The sequence below is a fragment of the Labeo rohita genome, chromosome 16, assembly GCF_022985175.1.
Source record: "Labeo rohita strain BAU-BD-2019 chromosome 16, IGBB_LRoh.1.0, whole genome shotgun sequence".
In the NCBI taxonomy this organism is placed as follows: Eukaryota; Metazoa; Chordata; class Actinopteri; order Cypriniformes; family Cyprinidae; genus Labeo; species Labeo rohita.
The window spans coordinates 27,281,943-27,302,694 of NC_066884.1; the positions used below are offsets into that span (position 1 = coordinate 27,281,943).

General features: G+C 35.1%; 1 protein-coding gene across 1 annotated transcript; it reads right to left on the reverse strand.

Moving 5' to 3' along the window:
* Positions 1 to 5,340: 5,340 nt before the first annotated feature.
* On the reverse strand, positions 5,341 to 11,711 carry gapdh (glyceraldehyde-3-phosphate dehydrogenase). The gene is made up of 12 exons (XM_051131540.1): positions 11,599 to 11,711; positions 11,132 to 11,177; positions 8,731 to 8,830; positions 8,518 to 8,624; positions 8,340 to 8,430; positions 8,144 to 8,259; positions 7,091 to 7,172; positions 6,709 to 6,860; positions 6,388 to 6,466; positions 6,192 to 6,275; positions 6,017 to 6,114; positions 5,341 to 5,643 (listed from the first exon to the last, which is right to left on the reverse strand). The coding sequence occupies exons 2-12, from the start codon at positions 11,152 to 11,154 to the stop codon at positions 5,574 to 5,576; spliced, it is 1,002 nt and encodes a 333-aa protein (XP_050987497.1). The 5' UTR covers positions 11,155 to 11,177; positions 11,599 to 11,711; the 3' UTR covers positions 5,341 to 5,573.
* Between the last annotated feature and the right edge of the window lie 9,041 nt (positions 11,712 to 20,752).

Below are 20,752 nucleotides of genomic sequence, written 5' to 3' on the forward strand. Positions count from 1 at the left end.
CAAGAGTGTGTCAGAGAGCAAAAGGGAATGCAACAGAGTGCTCAGATGAGAGCAGTTTCAAAGGAACACTGTATTTGATTGAAAACAGTGAGAGGGTAGAATATTTTATAACCATTACTGGCAGACAAGGTCTAACAGTAACTTTCTTGGTAACCTAAAAATTTTCAATTGCACTTTATTTTAACCAACTATAAGTAACTTTGCAACTACATGTCAAATGTCACTAGAGTCATAGAAGAGTGCAATAAACACAATCTACTACACACCAATTTGTACAAACTTCCAGGTCAAAATCAAATGTTTTTAGTCAAAAACATACAGTTGAGGTCAAAATTTGACAGATATTTTATTTACTACTGACCTGAATAAGACATTTCACATAAAAGATGTTTACATATAGTCCACAAGAAAAAAAATAATAGTTACATTTATAAAAATGACCCCGTTCAAAAGTTTACATACACTTAATTCTTAATACTCTGTTACCTGAATGATCCACAGCTGTGTTTTTTGTATTTAGTGATAATTGTTCATGAGTCTCTTGTTTGTCTTGAATAGTTAAACTGCCTGTTGTTCTTTAGAAAAATCCTTCAGGTCCCACAAATTCTTTGGTTTTTTAGCATTTTTGTGTATTTTGAACCCTTTCCAACAATGGATGTACTATTTGGAGATTCATCTTTTCACACTGAGGACAACTGAGGGACTCATATGCAACTATTACAGAAGGTTTAAACACTCACTGATGCTCCAGAAGGAAAAACGATGCATTAACAGCCAGGGGGTGAAAACTTTGAAGATCAGGGTAAATTTAGCTTCTAAAGGGCAGTGCTAAATAAAAAAATATGATATTTAGGCAAAATTAAAAAAAAAATGTACACATCCTCATTCTGTTCAAAAGTTTTCACCCCCCGGCTCTTAAAGGGGCAGTTCAACCAAAAATGAAAATTGTGTCATTAATTACTCACCCTCATGTCATTCCAAACCTGTAAGACCCTCGTTCATCTTTGGAACACAAATGAAGATATTTTAGATGAAATTCGAGAGCTCTCTGACCATCCATAGACAGCAAGGGTCCTAACACTGTCAAGACACAGAAACATAGTAAGGCCATCATTAAAGTGGTCCATGTGACATCAGTGGTTCAACCGTAGTGTGCAAAGAACGCAAAAATAACAACTTTGTTCAACAATTCTTCTCCTGCATGTCACCTTAGTGCCATTATAAAGAAGGTCTTAGGTTTGGAACGACATGAGGGTGAATAATTAAGCACAGAATTTTCTTTTTTTGGGTGAACCATCCCTTTAATGCATTATATGGAAATGTCTTTTATGTGAAATATCTTATCCAGGTCAGTACTGAATCAAAAATAACATGCATTTTGTATGATCCCTCTTATTTTGGTAACATAATTAAAATTTGGCAGATTCTGCAAGGTGTATGAAAACTTTTGACCTCAACTGTTCTCTTTTGTTAGAATCAAACTTTGGCCTTAAATGACACACAAACCAAAATACACAGATTACATTTCTGCCTGATAAACACAAGTGAGATCAATTCAAAACACTGTTACAAAAAACTATTATTTAGCAACTAGGAATCATTTTACAAGTCAATGGGCCTCATTCATGAAACACGAGCAAAACAAATTTGTGTGTAAATCGTTTATAAAGCGTTCATATTCATAAACTTTATAATTTATGAATATGTTCGTATTTTCAAAATGTTAGTTGGTACGAAAGAAATGTACACCTGCTCCCTGCCACGTGTAAATGGTGCGTAAAACGTTCTGTGTTCTTTTTGGCAAACTGATGACACTGAATTTCACTGTCACTATTCACCCAGCTGTAAGGAGGGGAGGGACAAATAACGACCAACCCAACCATCTCACTTGTACAACTAACTTACTGCCTTATAGTCAATATTACTGGTTACTGCTTTTTTATATTTAACACAGTTCTTAAAAATAAGATACTAGTAATACGTTGCCGCCGTGGATATTCCAAATCATAGCGACTAAAGCATCTCATATGGAAAAACGCTGTGCCATCACCAGTGCTGGGGAGTAACTAGTTACATGTAACGGAATTACGTAATTTAATTACAAAATAAATGTAATTGTAATTAGTTACAGTTACTGAGAAAACATGTGTAATTAAATTACAGTTACTTTTGAAAAATGCCAGTGATGACAAAGGGGATTACATCTGTTTTTATTCACACACCCACCCCCACTTACAGATTTAATTGACTTTTTTCATAAATTGCACTGACTGCTCTAAAATGAGACAGCAATGTTTCAGGAGTTTAGGACACAGAATAGGACACATGCTTATTTGATAACTGTTTTATTTCCTATTTGGGTTTATGCATAAACTTAAAGATTGTTTTTTCCAAAGCATTGTTAGATGCTAGTATTTTCTGTCATAAATATGCAAACATTTGATTTCAAACCCAGTATCATAGCTATTAAACTATTTCTCATGATGTTACTTATGTTAAAACCTTTTTATGACATATAGAGCAACTGCGCTCACGGTGAGTTCGATTCCCGTCTCGAGATCCTTTGCTGATCTCTAAATGAAGTCTAAATTTGTGGTGGCTGTGCTTTAAATTAAATTACTACACGGTTCTGTGGTATGCTTGATTCTGATTGGTCAGTCATGACATTCCAAGGTAGGTTATTCCCCAATAACAACTGGTAGAAGCTAATAACTCAGACTCATTCGGGGCAACTTAAGTTAGTGCTATATGCTTGATAATTTTTTTCTTGGCGGAAGCTTTGTGTTTGGTTAGCTAATAAAATATTAAAGCTTAATTCCATATTATGTGGACAATTTCTTAATTCTGTCATCCTGGTATCGTAGACTCGCTCGTTTCATACAAACGCAGCTGCTGAAATTTATTTTTTTTTGTACACTGTAATGGATTATAAGATAACTAACAAACTAGTACTACTTCCTTAATTATTTATGTGGTGAAATGTTGTGTAAGAAAAGTGGTATGACTGCACTGTATCCCTAAAATGTCTAGTTTGAACTTGCCGTTTGCTAGCAACTGATTTCTTCATGGAAGCTTTGCGTTCAAATATTTCAACTCAGATCAGTGTTTCCTGTCTAATAATTTTGACACGAAACATCTAAATAATCTATCAAGCAGCTGTGTAATAAGTGGGATAATGTTGTTGATAATGTAGCCAGTTGTTATCGCAAAATAAAGATGTATGTTATCCCTTACTTATTAAAATCTTTGATAAAGGATTTTGAAAGTCTGACAGTAATCAGTGTTGAGCGCTACTGTAAGGTTAACTCTGCCTGGTTTAAATGTTTCGAAATGATTAACAGTTGAAAATATTAGGCATTTAGAAAAGTTATCAAAAAGTAATTAAAAGTAATAAGTTACATTACTTGTATAAAGTAATTGAAAAGTTACACTACTTATTACATTTTAAATCAAGTAACTTGTAATCTGTAACCTATTGCATTTCCAAAGTAACCTTCCCAACACTGGCCATCACCAATGCGTTCTCAAGCGTCACCAGCTGGTCATTTTCAGAACAGCGCCTGACATTTTTTTCAGCTGGCTAAAAACTCTTTGGTGGACACACGTTATTGCATATTTGAAGAGGTCAGATGCAAAACCAGCTAAAAGCCATCTCGGTCAAAAATGAGATAATGTTACTGAGTGACTGCTCCTGACACATATTATACATCCATCAAATACTTTTACTTAAAACTCGCTAAATTCCAGCCTCAGCCCAATCAGGAGTGCCAGTACTTACATAGAAACCTATACAAAGTAGCCAGAAAGAAATGCTCATTTTAAAGAAATATGTCAGATGGATTTAGCTGGTTTTGCATCTGCACTCTTCATTTATTGTTAGGCATACGGCCTATTAGTCAAACCTGAGAAAGTAGACAAGAATATTCCACTGCGTTCCTGGACAGGCAATGCGCGCAGCTATAATTCGTAGGCTGGGATTTACGCAAGATTGGAATTCATTGACGTACACGTTTAACTATCAAATCGGACGTTTACGAAGTGTTTGTGAATCCGGTGGAGAGTTTTCGGGAAGGTCTGTGTTATGCGGAAATTACTCAGAATTTACTCATATATTTACGCAAGTTTCATGAATGAGGCCCAATGTCTTTTCCAGTGTACAACGTAAAGAGAGGGGTGCAGATACAATTAAGCTTGAAGAAAAGTTTACTTTCAGAGATTTTCCATAAGATAAAAAGCTCTAGAAATAAGGACTGAATATGAACACACACAGCATACATAAATGAATTCAGCTTCGTCTGCCACATTACAGTATTGATAATGACTTTATCTGCCATACTAGAGGAGTTTTTTGTCTTCTGACAAAAGACTTTCTCTACCTCCCCTAGACAGTCGTCTCTTGGTTCTGCAAAAATACAGTACATGAAGGAAGTATACTTGGCAGCAAATTAATTCAGTGGCTACGAGTTTACAGTTTTAACTGTACAGTGAAAGGTTGTTTTTGTTGTCAGCGGCTTAAAGCGACCCCAATAACGTGATATTTATCCCATGGAATGCTAATTTTACCAGTGGACCCCCCTCGAAACGCGACTGGGCTAGAGCAGCAACTGGACAGGTTTTGTTGTGAAAACCTGACAACCTTGGACACGGTCGAATGACATTGGTTCGTGATAAAATACAAAGAAAGCACTATAGTTGACCATATTCTTGTGCATTTAATGAGCATGAGGAAAGCTGGCCTACAGGCTTATCTACAGGGTTTTTACATTACTTACAGTACATAGCAGTACTTTACATGAGAGAACCACGGCAACAGTGTGTAGCCCAATTCCGTGGGTAACCCGCAGACTGTTGCTGTGATTTTTCTTTCCCTCTATCCCTTCGTTCTCATCTTCCTCTTTGTCTCTCATCACCTGGATTCATTTTCTGACGCATATAATCACCTGCGCTCCCGTTTATAATATCCAGAGATTCTGACTGGTGCGTCATTAGTTTTGCAATAATTTTTACATAAACTCTGTGTCATTTCAGTTTATATCGTGATGCTCGAGAAAACAGATTAGCGTGCTCAGGTTTTCAGCATGAGAACATCACTTGCGCAATATGAGGGTGATTAATGACAGATTTATTTTTCAGAGAACTAAACCTTTAAACGGTTGTTTCCCCCATTTGTATTTCCCCCATTAATAACTTATACGAACCACTATAATAGTGACTTCCCAAGTATGCAAATTCAAAGACAATTGGTCTTAAGGAAATTATCAAAACACTGACTGCTTAAAAGAACACCCAGTTTTTGAAAGCATGCTCACTACATCTAGATAAAACACAGAGGACACATACTTTTCATTTCTCACAAACAGAGGACTTTATTCCGTCACAGGTTGTTAGCAGACAGAAAAGCCTTTGAAGTCAACATCCATTTTATACCTCACAAAAACAGAACAGAGTATTTTCATATAAAAATAACATTGGTCTTCAAGCATGTAATTTCCTTCCAGGCATGTGGTGCAAACATCCAACCAGATGAGAGAACGGTGGGTCGTGTATCAAAACCACAAAAAAAGCGGTCACATTTACTCCTTGGAGGCCATGTGTGCCATCAGGTCACATACACGGTTGCTGTAACCGAACTCATTGTCATACCTACGGAAAGAGAGAGAGAATGAATTAGTGCCATTCAAAACTACACAAGTAAGTGTCCAAAACCTTTCTTGTGCCCTTCAAGTTGGAAATACTGAAGTGTTGCACTAAACACGTGAGTAACCAAGTGAAACTATTTACAAGTGGGAAACGCTAAAATCCGGAAGTAACAGGAGTTTTAACATTGGAAGGAGTATGTTGATTCGCAAAGCTGCATTGAACCATTTTGTGACTGACCAATCAGTCATATAACATAGGCCTGTAATATACACAGACATCAGCGAGAGGAAGGTCTGCAGCGAATGAGGAAACGTGTTAGATGTAGTTATTGCAGTTATACCCGACTCTGATGTACAATTTTAGGTTAGCATCTTACCATGTGACCAGCTTGACGAAGTGATCGTTGAGAGCGATGCCAGCACCGGCATCAAAGATGGATGAACGTACATCCCCGTTGAAGTCAGTGGATACCACCTGCACACAGCAGGAAGTTATAAAACAATATCCTGAAAAACCCTGGTCACAACACTGACATAACTGGATGTGCATACCTGGTCCTCGGTGTATCCCAGAATGCCTTTCATAGGTCCATCAGCTGCAGCCTTGACCACTTTCTTGATCTCATCATACTTGGCCTGCAGTTAGTAGAAGGACATGAAAACACCAACGATCAGTCAAGTCACTTATGTTGCATTGCACAATAGATCTGAAACCACTTTAATTCTGCAGGTCTGGAAATGAGCTCACAGGTTTCTCAAGACGGACAGTCAGATCCACCACAGACACATTGGGGGTTGGGACACGGAAGGCCATACCAGTAAGCTTGCTAAAATGAGAAGCAACACGCATCAGAGTATATTTGGACAGCAGAAAGGAGAAGCAAAAATGAAAGTCCTTAAGTTCCTCCAAGCAGAACATTCCACTTTTAAGCAAATACCACAAATCACACTGTGGACTGTAATTCAGTCAACTCTGACCTTTAAAACAGCACGCTGAGCAATTCCATGGAAGTGAAGTTTAAAACAAACTTGGGAAATGAATAAGACATCTCAAAGGGGCGTTACTGACCCATTGAGCTCAGGAATGACTTTGCCCACAGCCTTGGCAGCCCCAGTGGAAGCTGGGATAATGTTCTGGCTGGCACCGCGGCCATCCCTCCACAGTTTCCCTGAGGGCCCGTCCACGGTCTTCTGCGTGGCTGTGATAGCATGAACAGTGCTCTGAAAGAGAGGAAGTGAGAGACCGCTGATGTTCTGAAAAGGATTATAAAACCAAAGCTCAACGTGCATCTCGTTTATTTATATCAGCTGATGCATTTCCAATAAGAATCAAGTTTAGGCTTCATAAGGAGAAGTGGAACGGAATAAATTGTTTGACACATCATGTGAGGTTTCAATCACTTTGGGTCAAAAGGCTTTTTGGCGTGATTGGAAAGGCGGTTTAATCTTACCATAAGACCTTCAACGATGACAAAGTTATCATGGATGACCTTGGCCAAGGGAGCCAAGCAGTTGGTGGTGCAGGAGGCATTGCTAGTAAACAGATAAACAGGTGGAATCAGTCACAAAAAAGGGAATCATTTTAATGAAAAGCAGGGATTTTATTAAAGTGGAAGAGACAACTGTTTGGGTTTAACATGCTCGAGTTCAACTATTTGCTTTAGTACACCCCCTACAGGATATTTCCATGATTGCACATCTCTGCATCTTTATATAATGTAACAGAATTAAATACATAATTATATATTTAAAAAAAATAAAATAAAAATAATCCCAAAGAACTTATTAAAAATGCCAAAAGCAATAAAAGCATTCAAACATATAAAGAAATAATTAAAATGTAAAATTTATAGTTGAATACAAATTAGTAGTTGAATGCAACAAATACATTTAAAATTAAGAACCCTGACGAGAATTAAGAATGATGACTTTATATTTTAGGGTTTAAATTTTAGATTATTCTAAAATAAAATAAATAAAATTAAATAAAATAGTTAACTATAAATATAAATAAATTACAAACAAATAACCCAAATAAATAAGTAAATATAGAAAAATACATAAATATAAATAAATAAAATAAATAGGTACATAAAAATACATACAAAACATAAAAATATATTAAATAAAAAAAGTACATAAAAACAAATAAATATAAAAAGTACAAAAAACTATAAATGGTGTATAAACAAAAAATAAAAATAAGATGGAATAAATTCATTTGAAGGGGATAAAAAAAAAAAGTTCAAAGTTGTACAAAGACAAGAATGTTTATTTTTATATATATATATATATATATATATATATATATATATATATATATATATATATATATATATATATATATATATATATATATATATATATATATATATGGTGTTTTTTTTTTTTTTTTTGGTAGGCCAACTTTAATGAAAGGTTTTGATCCACTTCAAATGTGGACCACTGTATAAACAAAAACAAAGTCAATTTAATGTTTGTTTCATACAAAAGTATATCCTTACCTGACAATTTTAAGAGAATTATCATATTTCTCATGGTTGACGCCCATGACAAACATGGGGGCATCAGCACTGGGTGCAGAGATGATGACTCTCTTGGCACCACCTTTAAGGTGAGCCTAGCAAGAGAGAACAACGGTTCAGACACAGGAAATGCATATCAGCATTTATGACTGACATAATGACTATGACTACATACAGAAGCCTTCTCAATGGTGGTGAAGACACCAGTAGACTCCACAACATATTGAGCACCAGCATCACCCCATTTAATGTTGGATGGATCCCTCCTGCATGGATACAGATGGAGAGATCAGAGCACATCTCAATGTACAAGACTGAATACATTATGTAACGTTTGTAGGAACAGCACTCACTCGCTGAAGACGGTGATGGCGTGACCGTCAATGACCAGCTTGCCACCTTCAGCCTTAACCTCACCCTTGTACTTTCCATGGGTGGAGTCATACTTGAACATGTAAACCTGTGACGAGGCAAAGGGAAATTTCAGAGGAAAATAATGTAAAAAGTTTAACTGCGAGTTGCAGGAAGTTCAGCACTCAGAAAAGAAACCAGAATTAGGAACTTACCATGTAATCAAGGTCAATGAATGGGTCGTTGATGGCCACAATCTCTACTTTCTTGGACTGGAAAGCAGCACGGGTCACCAGACGCCCAATGCGGCCAAATCTGAGTTTAAAAAATAAAAACGAGTTGTTTTCACAAATATTAAGCAGCACAATAGTTCAGCAGATCTCTAAAGGAAGGCTGAAATAATGGTTCTTAATGAGGCCAATGCTTTTAATAAAACCAGAACAAAGGAGAGCAACTTATACCTACAGTAATTCCTGCATCACAACCACTAGATGGCACACAAGTCCCATTTCTGAATAAGTACAAAACCACTTCCTGTCCTCATGAACCTCATGATTGGGTCTACTCGTGTCTACCAGTCAAAAGATTGCCAGCAAGCAGCTTTACATCTTACCAAATACAGAAAGTGTCCTTTCTAACCTTTGAACCCTTCAATAAAAGCCAAACCCTGGAGATTAGTTTAGTGGAGTTTTGTTAGATGATAGTACCAAAGCATTAGAGACAGTTTGCCAGAGCTCCATAATTCCTCCCCTCTGCCATCCAGACTCCGATAAAGAATTTCTGGAGGCCTCCAGCTGTCATTGTGAGCTATTTTGGTGGCTATAACACCAGTGCTGCTCACAAGACAGATAAAAGGCATGACCGACTCCATGAAAGAAATCCTCTTCCATTGCAACACTTTCAGCTACCCATTTAAATCAATAGGCCAAAGGAAGCCAGGGATCACAGTACATACTGCTTCAAACTGATAAGACGTACTGATATGGTGAAGCTACAACAATTTCAAAACATTCGCATGAAGTCCGTTAAGATTGAGAAACAGGCCAAAGGTAGAAAGTCCTGTAGGTATAATGCGCCCAGTAAATACAGTTGACTGTTTGACCAGTGGAGTTACCTTTTAAATCTTCATGATAATTAAAAAGCATGAGAGGCATGCAAAATTGGTATATAGAGAGGAATGACCTTGAAAAAATTTCTGCACATCTGTAAAATAAAGGAATGATTCGAATGTGGAGAGTCCAAATTGTTCTATTTACAATTAAGTTGCCATGTATTATAGTCTAAATTTGTTGAAGTCATTTGACAGTTTGACAAGTTTACAATATGGTAAAAGTGGTCTGTTGAAATATACAGACAAATATTTAAGGTAAATGAAAGTCTTTCAGTCAACTCTTAAAATATGTATTCAAATAATTAGTGAATTTAGCACATTTACACATACATATATATAAATAAAAATATTAATAATTATTAAATAAATAAATGCATATCTTTAGAATGTGCTTCAGTATTATATGTACTTAAAAGCCCTAAAGACTTATACATTTAAAAAATAAAATGAAGTGAATGTTAAAAAAAAAAAAAAAAAAATAATAATAATAATAATAATAATAATAATAATAAAAAAAAAAAAAAAAAAAAAAAAAAAAAAACACACATACATACATACATACATACATATAGATATACACACATATACATATAGATATACATATATATAATATTATATTTAAAAAAAAAAAAAACATTTTCATCATTCCTTACAGTGGAGTACACAAGTAGCTTTTTATTTTACACTTTTGTCTAATGCATTCTTTTTTTTTTTTTTTAAATAAATATACTACAAGTGCACAATCAACACAATCAAGGATGTTTTTCTACAAGGAGCATGGAGCTGTGGAGCACTTAAACAGCACATCATTGACATTATCTATTCACTCTGGATGTTCTTCAGGTACAAACATCTCATTTTACACATTAGCATGCGTTAATAGGATTTGATTTTTGGAAACAGTCACACTGTCTTTACCTAGACTTTGCAGGACAGTAGATGAAGCACTAAAGTTATTGTGAAATATTCACGTCTACGTGTGCATGCGTGAACGATGCATGTGCCTTGTACGTGTCTCTTAAAGGATCACATTTCCAGTTTCATAACTCTATAAGCTTTAGAAAGGTCACAGCTGGTGCTGAGGGTCTCCCATTGCAGAGACAGACCAGCCAGCAGAGACTCCAGCTGATTGTTGGGTACTGCATTGTGACCAGTGTATTAAAAGGCTATGAAAGTCAAACTCAAAGCAAACTCTGACCCTAGAGTAAAAAAAGGGGGCAAATAGGCCAAGTACACAGAGATAAAACGTAGTACTATTTGACGTTGTGATGACGCCACAACGCATACACCGCGATGGCACAATCCCAACACAGCGGCGCCACTGGCTCACGCAGCACACTCCCCCTCTAATCATTCATTAGAATCAATGAGCAGCCCAATAAGGGTATTGACATAGTTTTGATTTTTTTTTTCTTTAGATACTTAAACTACTCAGCAATAGACTAGTCTTTATAAATAAATTATTTACATTTATTGAGGTTGCATTTGTATCTGTGAGTGCTTACCCGTTGATACCAACTTTAACCATGATGCTTGATTTGGTTTTGTCCTCTGGGAAATAGAAAAGAAAAAAAAAACTGTTCAGTTATTTGACTAATGTTACATTGCGTCAGTCACAGCACAAAGTACAGGTTGTGAACGTGCAACGCTGTTATCTACAGATGAAGAGTGAGCGTGAAGTTACTTCATGTCCTTTTAAACTTAGGTTTATAGTATTACAACTCACTATCAAGCGTTTCCCTGTTATAGGCCTAAAACTTTATGCAAAGTCGTGATATAGACCTGAACAAACAGCTTTCATGCAACGTTGTCAAAATATTCTCTCCCACAGCTTCAAATGTACATTCCATGCATACGTAGTTAAATATTTAACTTATAACTTCACCAAGGGCCTTTTATCTGTATATTATGAACTATGACTAAAAAAAAAAAATCATTACAAACTATAAATCATGTGTGAATAGTAATTTACCGTTTGTGAGAAGCCTCTGTCCGTCTGACACTTGGTGTGAGTAGACTGATCACAAGCACGACGTTAATTTATATCTGGTGCGGCGGCGTTGGTCACGCCCCTTTGGACTTTAGGACACAATTGCCACGCCCCCTTAGAATGTCAAGGTCGTATTGGGGTAAAGTTGGATGAAACAACTGCATCACTGAAATAAAAACAAATGAAACCATGCTAAAATAAACTTTTTAGATGATGCATTAAACATATTATATATCTACTGACATATTTAAAATTTTGCATTGTAGCTTTTGGAAAGCAGCAGTGAACAGAATCAAGTTTAATGTTTTTATTAAAGGGCCAGGCCTTTGTTCTGTAAGCTTTTTAGTAATAAATAGTGCATTTGAAAGACAACATTTTTTGCAGGTATTCTTACTCTGCATAAAAGGCATTTTGGATAAAATATGCTTGCTAATGGTATTCTCTTAAAAGACAACTTGATGTCTCTCCACCCTGACCTTCTAACAGTAACTGGCCCAGACCGAGAGCGAGATGAAGCAGGGGATCAAATCGCCCTCATCGTGAGTGTGTGACATTTACAGGAAAGACCATGACCCTTCCCTTTCACCCTGCCATTCCTGCATCCCAGAATCCCTCACATCGGTGGGAAATCCAATGCCTTTGTATCTGCAGAATCTTTGCGTGTCGGTCATTCTATAATTAGGGGTACATTTAGAATTTGACAATGTGAAGAAAAAAGGTTTGCTTTTCCCAAAAACCCAAACATGACCTTACATAGCTGATTTTAAACAATCTATATTGTATGAAGTGCTATATAAATAAAGGAATGTGTGCATAACATACCATCTATGTTTGCTACTGTTATCATGTTACCTTTACTGGGTAACACAGTTGACAGGTAACTTAGTTGACATTTTTAGTGTCTTGGGCCTTTACTCAACATGTTGCCACTGTTGACAGTCATTGACACTGTTGACAGTCAATTAATCCACTTTTGACATAGGTTTACTAGTTTAACCAATATTAGGGGAAAGAGAGAGAACATAACTCCTAGAGTTTCATCCATGTGCTTCTAGAGGAAATATCATCATACTGTGCAAATTATGCAAGAATGGGACAAACCATTTCTTTTCTAATGGGGAGTTTTCTAGTGGGTAACTTAGCTGACAATGTTTTTTTGGACAGAAATAAAACAAGTTATATCACATTAAACAGTTATTATTTGTGAAGTGCATACCAAAATGTCTTGATAACCTAATCTAATTGAAGGCAAAACTATGAAATTAATTTATATTTGAGGTTACTTTCATGCTTAAATGCAGAGTAGAATGAGCAACTTTACCAAATCAGACAGCTGAATATCAGGGTTGTATGTGATATTAACATCATTTTTGAACAAAAGATATGGCTTTGTCAGCATATAGTAAATTCTTAAAAATGAAAATTCTATAATCATTTAGTCACCTTAAAGTTGTTCCAAACCTGTATGACTGACTTTCTTTTGAGCAGAAGATATTCTGAAGAATGTGGGTAACCAGGTTCTGTTCCCAGTTGACTCCCCTAGCATTTTTCTTCATATTATGTTATGTTAAGTCTTTCTTCACATATGTTTAAATGGGGTTAAGCTTTAAAATATCTTTTTTCTTCTTTTATGTTTAAATGAAGAAAAAAACTCATACAGGTTTGATACAACCTGAGGGTGCACAAATGATGAAGTTTTCACTTTTGGGTGAACCATGCCTTTAAAACAAGCTCGATCCTTCAGAGAGTGACAGAGTAGATTAATTGTTTGGTTCCTGAATTACCGCCGTGAATTTTATCCCAAAGTACATTTGATTAATCACATTATAATATTTCTGTTATCCATCAAATTTAGCGTTGGTGTTAATTACTTAAATGTAGTTGACTCTTTGTCTCTTGTCTGCAATTAATCACAGTGCTATACTAGTAATTAACACTGACATGATCCAGGAGATTAGGTGCTCCATCATTGCAAAAGGACAGATTGTAAAAAAATTGCATTCGCGCTTTATAGCAATTAGCTGTCATAGTGCAATGTTCTGCACTTTTGTTGCAAGTTGCTTTTTAACAGATTTGTCCTGTTTTTCTTCGCATTGAATTAGTCTCATCTTTTCTGTGGTGTTAAGTATCATCTGAGTTTGCACTGCAGACAATTTTGGACTGTCGTGACTGCTGCCATCCCGGCCTTTTGGCTTCTTTTGATAGTTTCGAGGTCACCGAGATGAAGAGAAGGCCAAAGTGAGTTTGTCACAGGATATTGAAGTAGGGCGTGAGTTTTAAAACTGCCATCTCACCCTTTAATCATCAGAACATCCTTATGAAATGCAGAATTTGTAATGCATATTTGTCAATGTGCATATGATATTAACTTCTAAGTCATTCTTCTCATTAAAACAGGTTGAAACCGCTCAGCAACTGCCCCTCAGAATAGTGTATGTACTGTATATCCCTGCTATCCGCTCCCCAGCCAGCAGAGAGAATGTGTTGGACTGCTGCCAGGGTCAGGCTAAAAATACTCAAACACTCGAAGGCTGACCCCGCACCCTTTCCACTGCAGCTATCTTGTGCTCCTGTGGAGTGACCTGCACAATCCACTTCACCCTGTTACGACTGACTCAAGCTTCTGAACGTAACCCTGACAGACACAAACAGCACGTCTGTCACGTCACATTGCCAAGTTCACCCCAGATAGCTCAGATTCTTCAGCTGGAAGATTTGCAGATCGGTTTGTGATTTGTTGAACTTTGCTGACATGTAGTTGTTTGTTTAATCTCTGTTCTCCCGTGTGGATCATTCTTCACTAGCTCTGTTAGCTGGTATGTGAGGGTGTTATATATTAACTACTAACTATAAAGTGGCATAGCTGTTGAGCTCAGAGTCCAGGATCTTACGCTGTCTGGAGTGCAGACTGCCCAAACGAGTCTCAGGATATAGTGCTATCTTGTGGTCAGAATAAAAAAAAATGCATTTGAGCTGACTTCAAAGTGGGTCGCAGAATGACTTAAAGTGATTAAGATTAATTTATTTTGATATAACCTATCTTAACCCTCATGTACTGTTCGAAAACAGGTGACTTCCTGTATGGTCCGGGTCAAATTTACCCGTATTGGATTCAATGTAATGGCACAAAAATTACAATATGAAAAAAAAACATACAATCAAATAAAATCAATATCAATACTTTTCACACATTACAAACAATGAATATCTGAATTTACGATTCATAAAAATGTTTTTAACCACTATTTTTGACTGCCCCTCCCCTACGCCTGTGGGATGTTTGTGATTACACATATTTTAATGATAATATCTTGATCTAAACCTAAAGTAATTATGACAAACTATACATCATTTGAAAGGTTTCGGACTCTAGTTTTCATATTTGGTGACTGTTTTTCAAAAAAATGACAGCGCAATAGATAAATAGCGATAGATTCTCTGTTTGTGATATGGTGCCAAACATACTCTTATTCTATATGTATTTTATACTTCTTTTGGAGATTGAATTCAAATCAGATAATAAAGTTACTGCCCAAACTATTTCTGAATAGGATGTCTACTTCATAAATATTTAGAAAATTATGAAAATATATGGTTCAGAACACTCAAAAAATAAATGGAAATCAAGAGTCCCTCTAGTGGAAAGTTTGGTACTGCATCCACAAAATCTTACTTAAACATTAATTTTTTGAGATATCAATCTAAAATTTGGCACAAAACTTGTTCAGATGACTGACTTTGATTTACTTGAAGATTTGGAGGTAAACATGTTTTGTAAAATGTATATTTTACATAAAATATAAAAAATATATATTTTTATATTTTACATTTTTATAAATTTAAACTTCTATAACTTTTTAGAAATTTACTTTTATGACTTTTTTTGCTTCTACAATAATCTGTGATGTTTCACCTTTAAAAAGATACCAATCTTAAGTTTGTGCTCCAAAGTATTCAAGATTCATAACAATTTTAGCTGGAAAAGTCATTTTTATGTCTATTAACAAAAAGTGGGACTTACAGTTATAAAAGGCTAAACAGTTTTGTTTTTACAAACTTTGAAATTAAAAAGTTGTTAAACTCATCAAGATGCTGGCACTCGAAGGCGCTTCATGACTAGAGTTAAGGAGCTCTGATATACAGCAAAGGAATTTGTTATTTTGCGTCTGTACAGTTGCTTTTGAATGGCTTCCTATGCGGGTCAAATTGACCCGTGAACATAACAAACGTATAAAAATTTCTGTATGTACATTTCACAACACATCAGCGTGTTGAAACTTTGCATGCATGTTCATGACCCTAAATGAGAAAAAGTCACAAAATTTCAAGAAAAACAAAATGGGTTAAATAGTGTTTCAGATAGATTGAACAAAATAAAAGATAGCTAATTTTTACCATCTGTGGCTAACAAAATATTTTTCTGCATTGAAATATATTGGGGGAAAGAATTTTTTAGCTTCACAGAATAGTAAAAAAACTAAAGTAACAAAATCTAACCAATAAATGTTATTATTTTGGGTCTGTAGAGTTGCCTCAGAACATTAAAATAGGCGGGTCAAATTGACCCGAGAACAGTACGAACGTAACTATTCTTTTTTAATTCATGTCAAAACACATCAGCATGTTGAAACTTTGCATGCATGTTCATGACCCTAAATGAGAAAAAGTGACAAAATTTCAAGAAAAACAACATGGGTTTAATAGTATTTTAGATAGATTGAAAAAGATATGGTAGCTAATTTTTTACCATCTTTGGCTGACAAAATATTGTTCTGTATTAAAATGAATGGGGAAAAACTAATATTTATAACTTAATTTGATAGTAAAAAACTAAAATAACAAAAAAATAACCAAAAAATTTTATTATTTTGGGTCTGTAGAGTTGCCTCAGAACATTAAAATAGGCGGGTCAAATTGACCCGAGAACAGTACGAACGTAACTATTTTTTTTTTATTCATGTCAAAACACATCAGCATGTTGAAACTTTGCATGCATGTTCATGACCCTAAATGAGAAAAAGTGACAAAATTTCAAGAAAAACAACATGGGTTTAATAATATTTTAGATAGATTGAAAAAGATATGGTTGCTAAGTTTTTACCATCTTTGGCTAACAAAATATTGTTCTGTATTAAAATGAATGGGGGAAAACTAATATTTATAACTTAATTTGATAGTAAAAAACTAAAATAACAAAAAATAACCCAAAAATATTATTATTTTGGGTCCGTAGAGTTGCCTCAGAACATTAAAATAGGCGGGTCAAATTGACCCGGGAACAGTACGAACGTAAAAAAAAAATTTTGGACATGTGTTGAAACTTTGCATGCATGTTCATGACTTTAAATGAGGAAAAGTCACAAAACGTCAAGAAAAAAAAACACAAGTTAACTGATATTTCCAACAGCTTGAAAATCAAAACGGGTCAAATTGACCCGGAACAGTACATGAGGGTTAAAGGAATAGTTCACCCAAAAATTAAAATTCTGTCATTATTTACTCACCCTCATGTCGTTCCAAACCCGTAAGACCTTCGTTCATCTTGGCAACATAAATTAAGATACTTTTGATGAAATCTGAGAGTTTTCTGACCCTGCATAAACAACAACACAACTACCACATTCAAGACCCGGAAAGGTAGTAAGGACATCGATAAAATAGTCCATGTGAGACCAGTGGTCCAAGAGTAATTTTATGAAGCTACAAGAAAACTTTTGAACGTGGTAGTTGCGTTGCTCTCAGATTTCATCAAACATATCTTAATTTGTGTTCTGAAGATGAACAAAGGTCTTACAGTAGTAGTGATGGGAGAAAATAACCTTTTCAAAGCTTTGAATCAATTGAACCAATTGCTTCGCAAAATGATTCACTGTTTTGAAGTGCTCAAAACACAACACGCTATGTGTATAAATGCAACAAAAACTCATGCCAAAACATGCAAAAAATAAATAAATAAAGAAAAATTTACAAACCCCATGCAAATGCTTTCTTGAAATTTTAATGTTAAATGTAATTAAAATAATAAAATACCATTAAATGTGAAGTGTCTGTAGCCTATATGTGTGTTTTTTTATTTTATTATTATTATTGTTGTTGTTATGTTATATTGTTGCTTTGGTCTATTATTGTTTTAAAAATTAAAATTTATTTGTTTATAAATGTGCTTTATAAATAAATATTGTATTATATTGTAATTTGCAAGGCTTGTTTTGATTGTTTTATGGAAAACTTGTCTAAAATTGCCAGTAAGAGACTACTATTCATCCTTGTAATTACACAATGTCTCGTTACAAATGTCTTCAAATTGATAAAACTGATTCGACATAATGCAAACGCTGGGTCAGTGGTTCGCCGCTGGGGGGCAATCTATTGGCATGATTCACGGGTTCACAGTCCCCTATACGGGGAGCCCCCTACTCGTTCACAGAGATTGCCCCAACGGCAAACCATTGAAATTTGGAAACGTTTCGAAACAGTTATGACGTAATGAAGCCTCATTTACTGAGATCATGTGACTTTGGCTTTAGCAGCGAGACAACAGCTTAATTTTAATGGCTTAATGGCAAATAGTCGAGAAGATGGACTTGAAGTGCTAGACAGAGTGAACACCTTTAAAATAAATTGGATTAAAAGATGTTTAATAAACCCCAATTCTATATGTTTTTTTTATTCAGAATCATATTTGTACAAAAATTGGTGGCCTTCTTTTTTTATTAAAATATAGACTACCAGTTGCACCAGTTACCAGTTTTATCAGCAGGTTCTTCTCTCCTGGAAATTGTGTTTTTCCACAATTTTTCACCACATAAAATCTTTTTATGGAACAACTCGGATATAACGATTAGGAATAAATCTATTTTTCTCTCTTCGTTCTTTAACATGAATATAATTGGAATTCTTTCAATTTTTGATCAATCTGATAACTTTTTGACTTATGATCAATTTGTGTCTGCTTATAATTTTCCCTTACCGTTTAAAGAATATAATGCAGTGCTAAAAGCAATTCCTTCCGTTCTAAGTCAACTTATAAAATGCCATTCAAGTTTTAATAGGAGTGGCATCAAAGAACCTGATTTGGCCTTATATGGAATTAGTATTTTTGACAAAAAAAAAAAAAAGGATAATATGCATATTTGACAAATTCTGCAGAAAAAAAAAATACAATGTTCCTAAAGGCAAATTTTACTGGGCATCTCTTGTTGAGTTAATAGACTAGAAAGAAGCCTGGTTGTTACCTCACAAGTACTGCATTTCCAGTAAAATAAAAGAAGTTAATTTCAATATCCTTTATAAAATATATCCTGTAAACACTATTTTGGCAAAATATATGGATGTTGACAGTTTAAGCTCATTTTGTGGGATTGAGGATGAAACACTAATTCATTTAGTTTATATTTGTATATAGGTAAGCACCTTGATTCTTCCAGTTCCTTTCAGTTAAAAGATATCATTTGTTACTATAAAGGTAAAACTAGTACGACAGTGAATTACGTAGTTTTTGTTTGTTTGTTTGCTTGTTTGGGAAATGTTTTATTCATAAACAAAAATTCTCTAAATCGCAGCCTTCTTTTATAATTGAAGTATAGACTGCCACACGTTATAACACATCAATGAGAAAAACGCAAAAAACTGTCTGGGGAGTAAAATGCGTTTGTGGTTGGCCAAACTGAACCAGGATTTCCAGGGGAAGAATTTTGACAACATTCGTGTTTGTTCTTATAATTTCCAGTCAGGTAGGTGAAATATTATGCTAATATTAAAACTGCTGGTACGTATCTTTTCCACCTATTAACTTTAGTTTGTCAAAATATTGTGCCCTTTCCTGCTTAATAAGCCTTTCTCTATATGATTTAGCAGCTTCCACACATTTTTTCCCGAGGTTTAGACAGCATAAATTAGCAGAATAACATATTCAGTAGTACATTAACCGTGCAATCCATGCTGTTGTTTACATCTGAATATCGCCGATATGGCAACTTTATTTTCGGGTCGTCAGTTCACGACGAAGGATATTTATGGATATTTACCACCTATATCACAGGGCTCGACGATATGGACTGCCCTATGGCCTGGTGCTACTGGTACATTCAATGCACTGCATTCTTGTTCCAAAATGTCATCTGATTGGAAATATTACGTTATTATTACATTTAGTCTGTAACAGGTCATTAACAGAGACCAGAAACGCTGAAGATGGATGTAAAGAGGAGAAAATGAAGCAGGCCGATCAATCTCACTGTTCATGATGCACAAAATATTGGAAGAAAATTCTAAATAATTAATTGGGGGTAGGAGTTTATATTAATGGATCTCTAAAGGGAACTGTCTGTTTTCAGAAAAGTTTACATAGTGTATTCTTTTCATCTTGCCTCTCTATAATGCATTATAAAGCAGTGTTAATAAGCATAGCGCAGCTTTGTTTACAGCAGTAACCAAGAAAACACTATCACTACTGTTCCATAAGCGCCACTTGATGAATTTGCATCTCATTCAGCCCATCTGCTGTTTGTCCTTAAAAAACAGCTTCATTTTTTTTTTATTCGTATCGTTGTTCTATATATTCAGTTATGCTATTGCTTGTAATTTGTTCATTTGTTCTTATTTACTGACTGTTCAGTGTCTTTAATAATGTTTGAACTTAGTTGTTAGGCCCTAAGTTTTTGCTGTGGTATCGAAATAAGAACTGTACAATTTAATTGGTATCTAAAATGTTGGTGTCATATAAGCTGATTTATTAAAATAAAAGATGGGTCAAAATCAATGATAACGGCATTATTTTATTTTCTTGTGGGAGGACCAGTGAATATATTGGCAGGGCAAGTAGTATAAGAAAATCCTTAGCGTTGAGCCCTGTGTTAACTTCAGTTTGTCAAAATATATAATGCCATTTCCTGCTTACTAAGTCCTTCTCTATATGATTTAGCATCTTCCACACATTTTTCCATGGTTTAGACAGCATAAATTAGTAGAACAATGTCTTCGTTAACCATGCAATCCATGCTGTTGTTTACATCCGAGTATCGCTGATATGGCCGTGCATATCAGGTGACTGACCAAAACGTGACGTAGATGCAAACCCTCTATACATACTGACCCTGATAATCATAATTTTTACTCACCGTTTGCCCCATTCCTG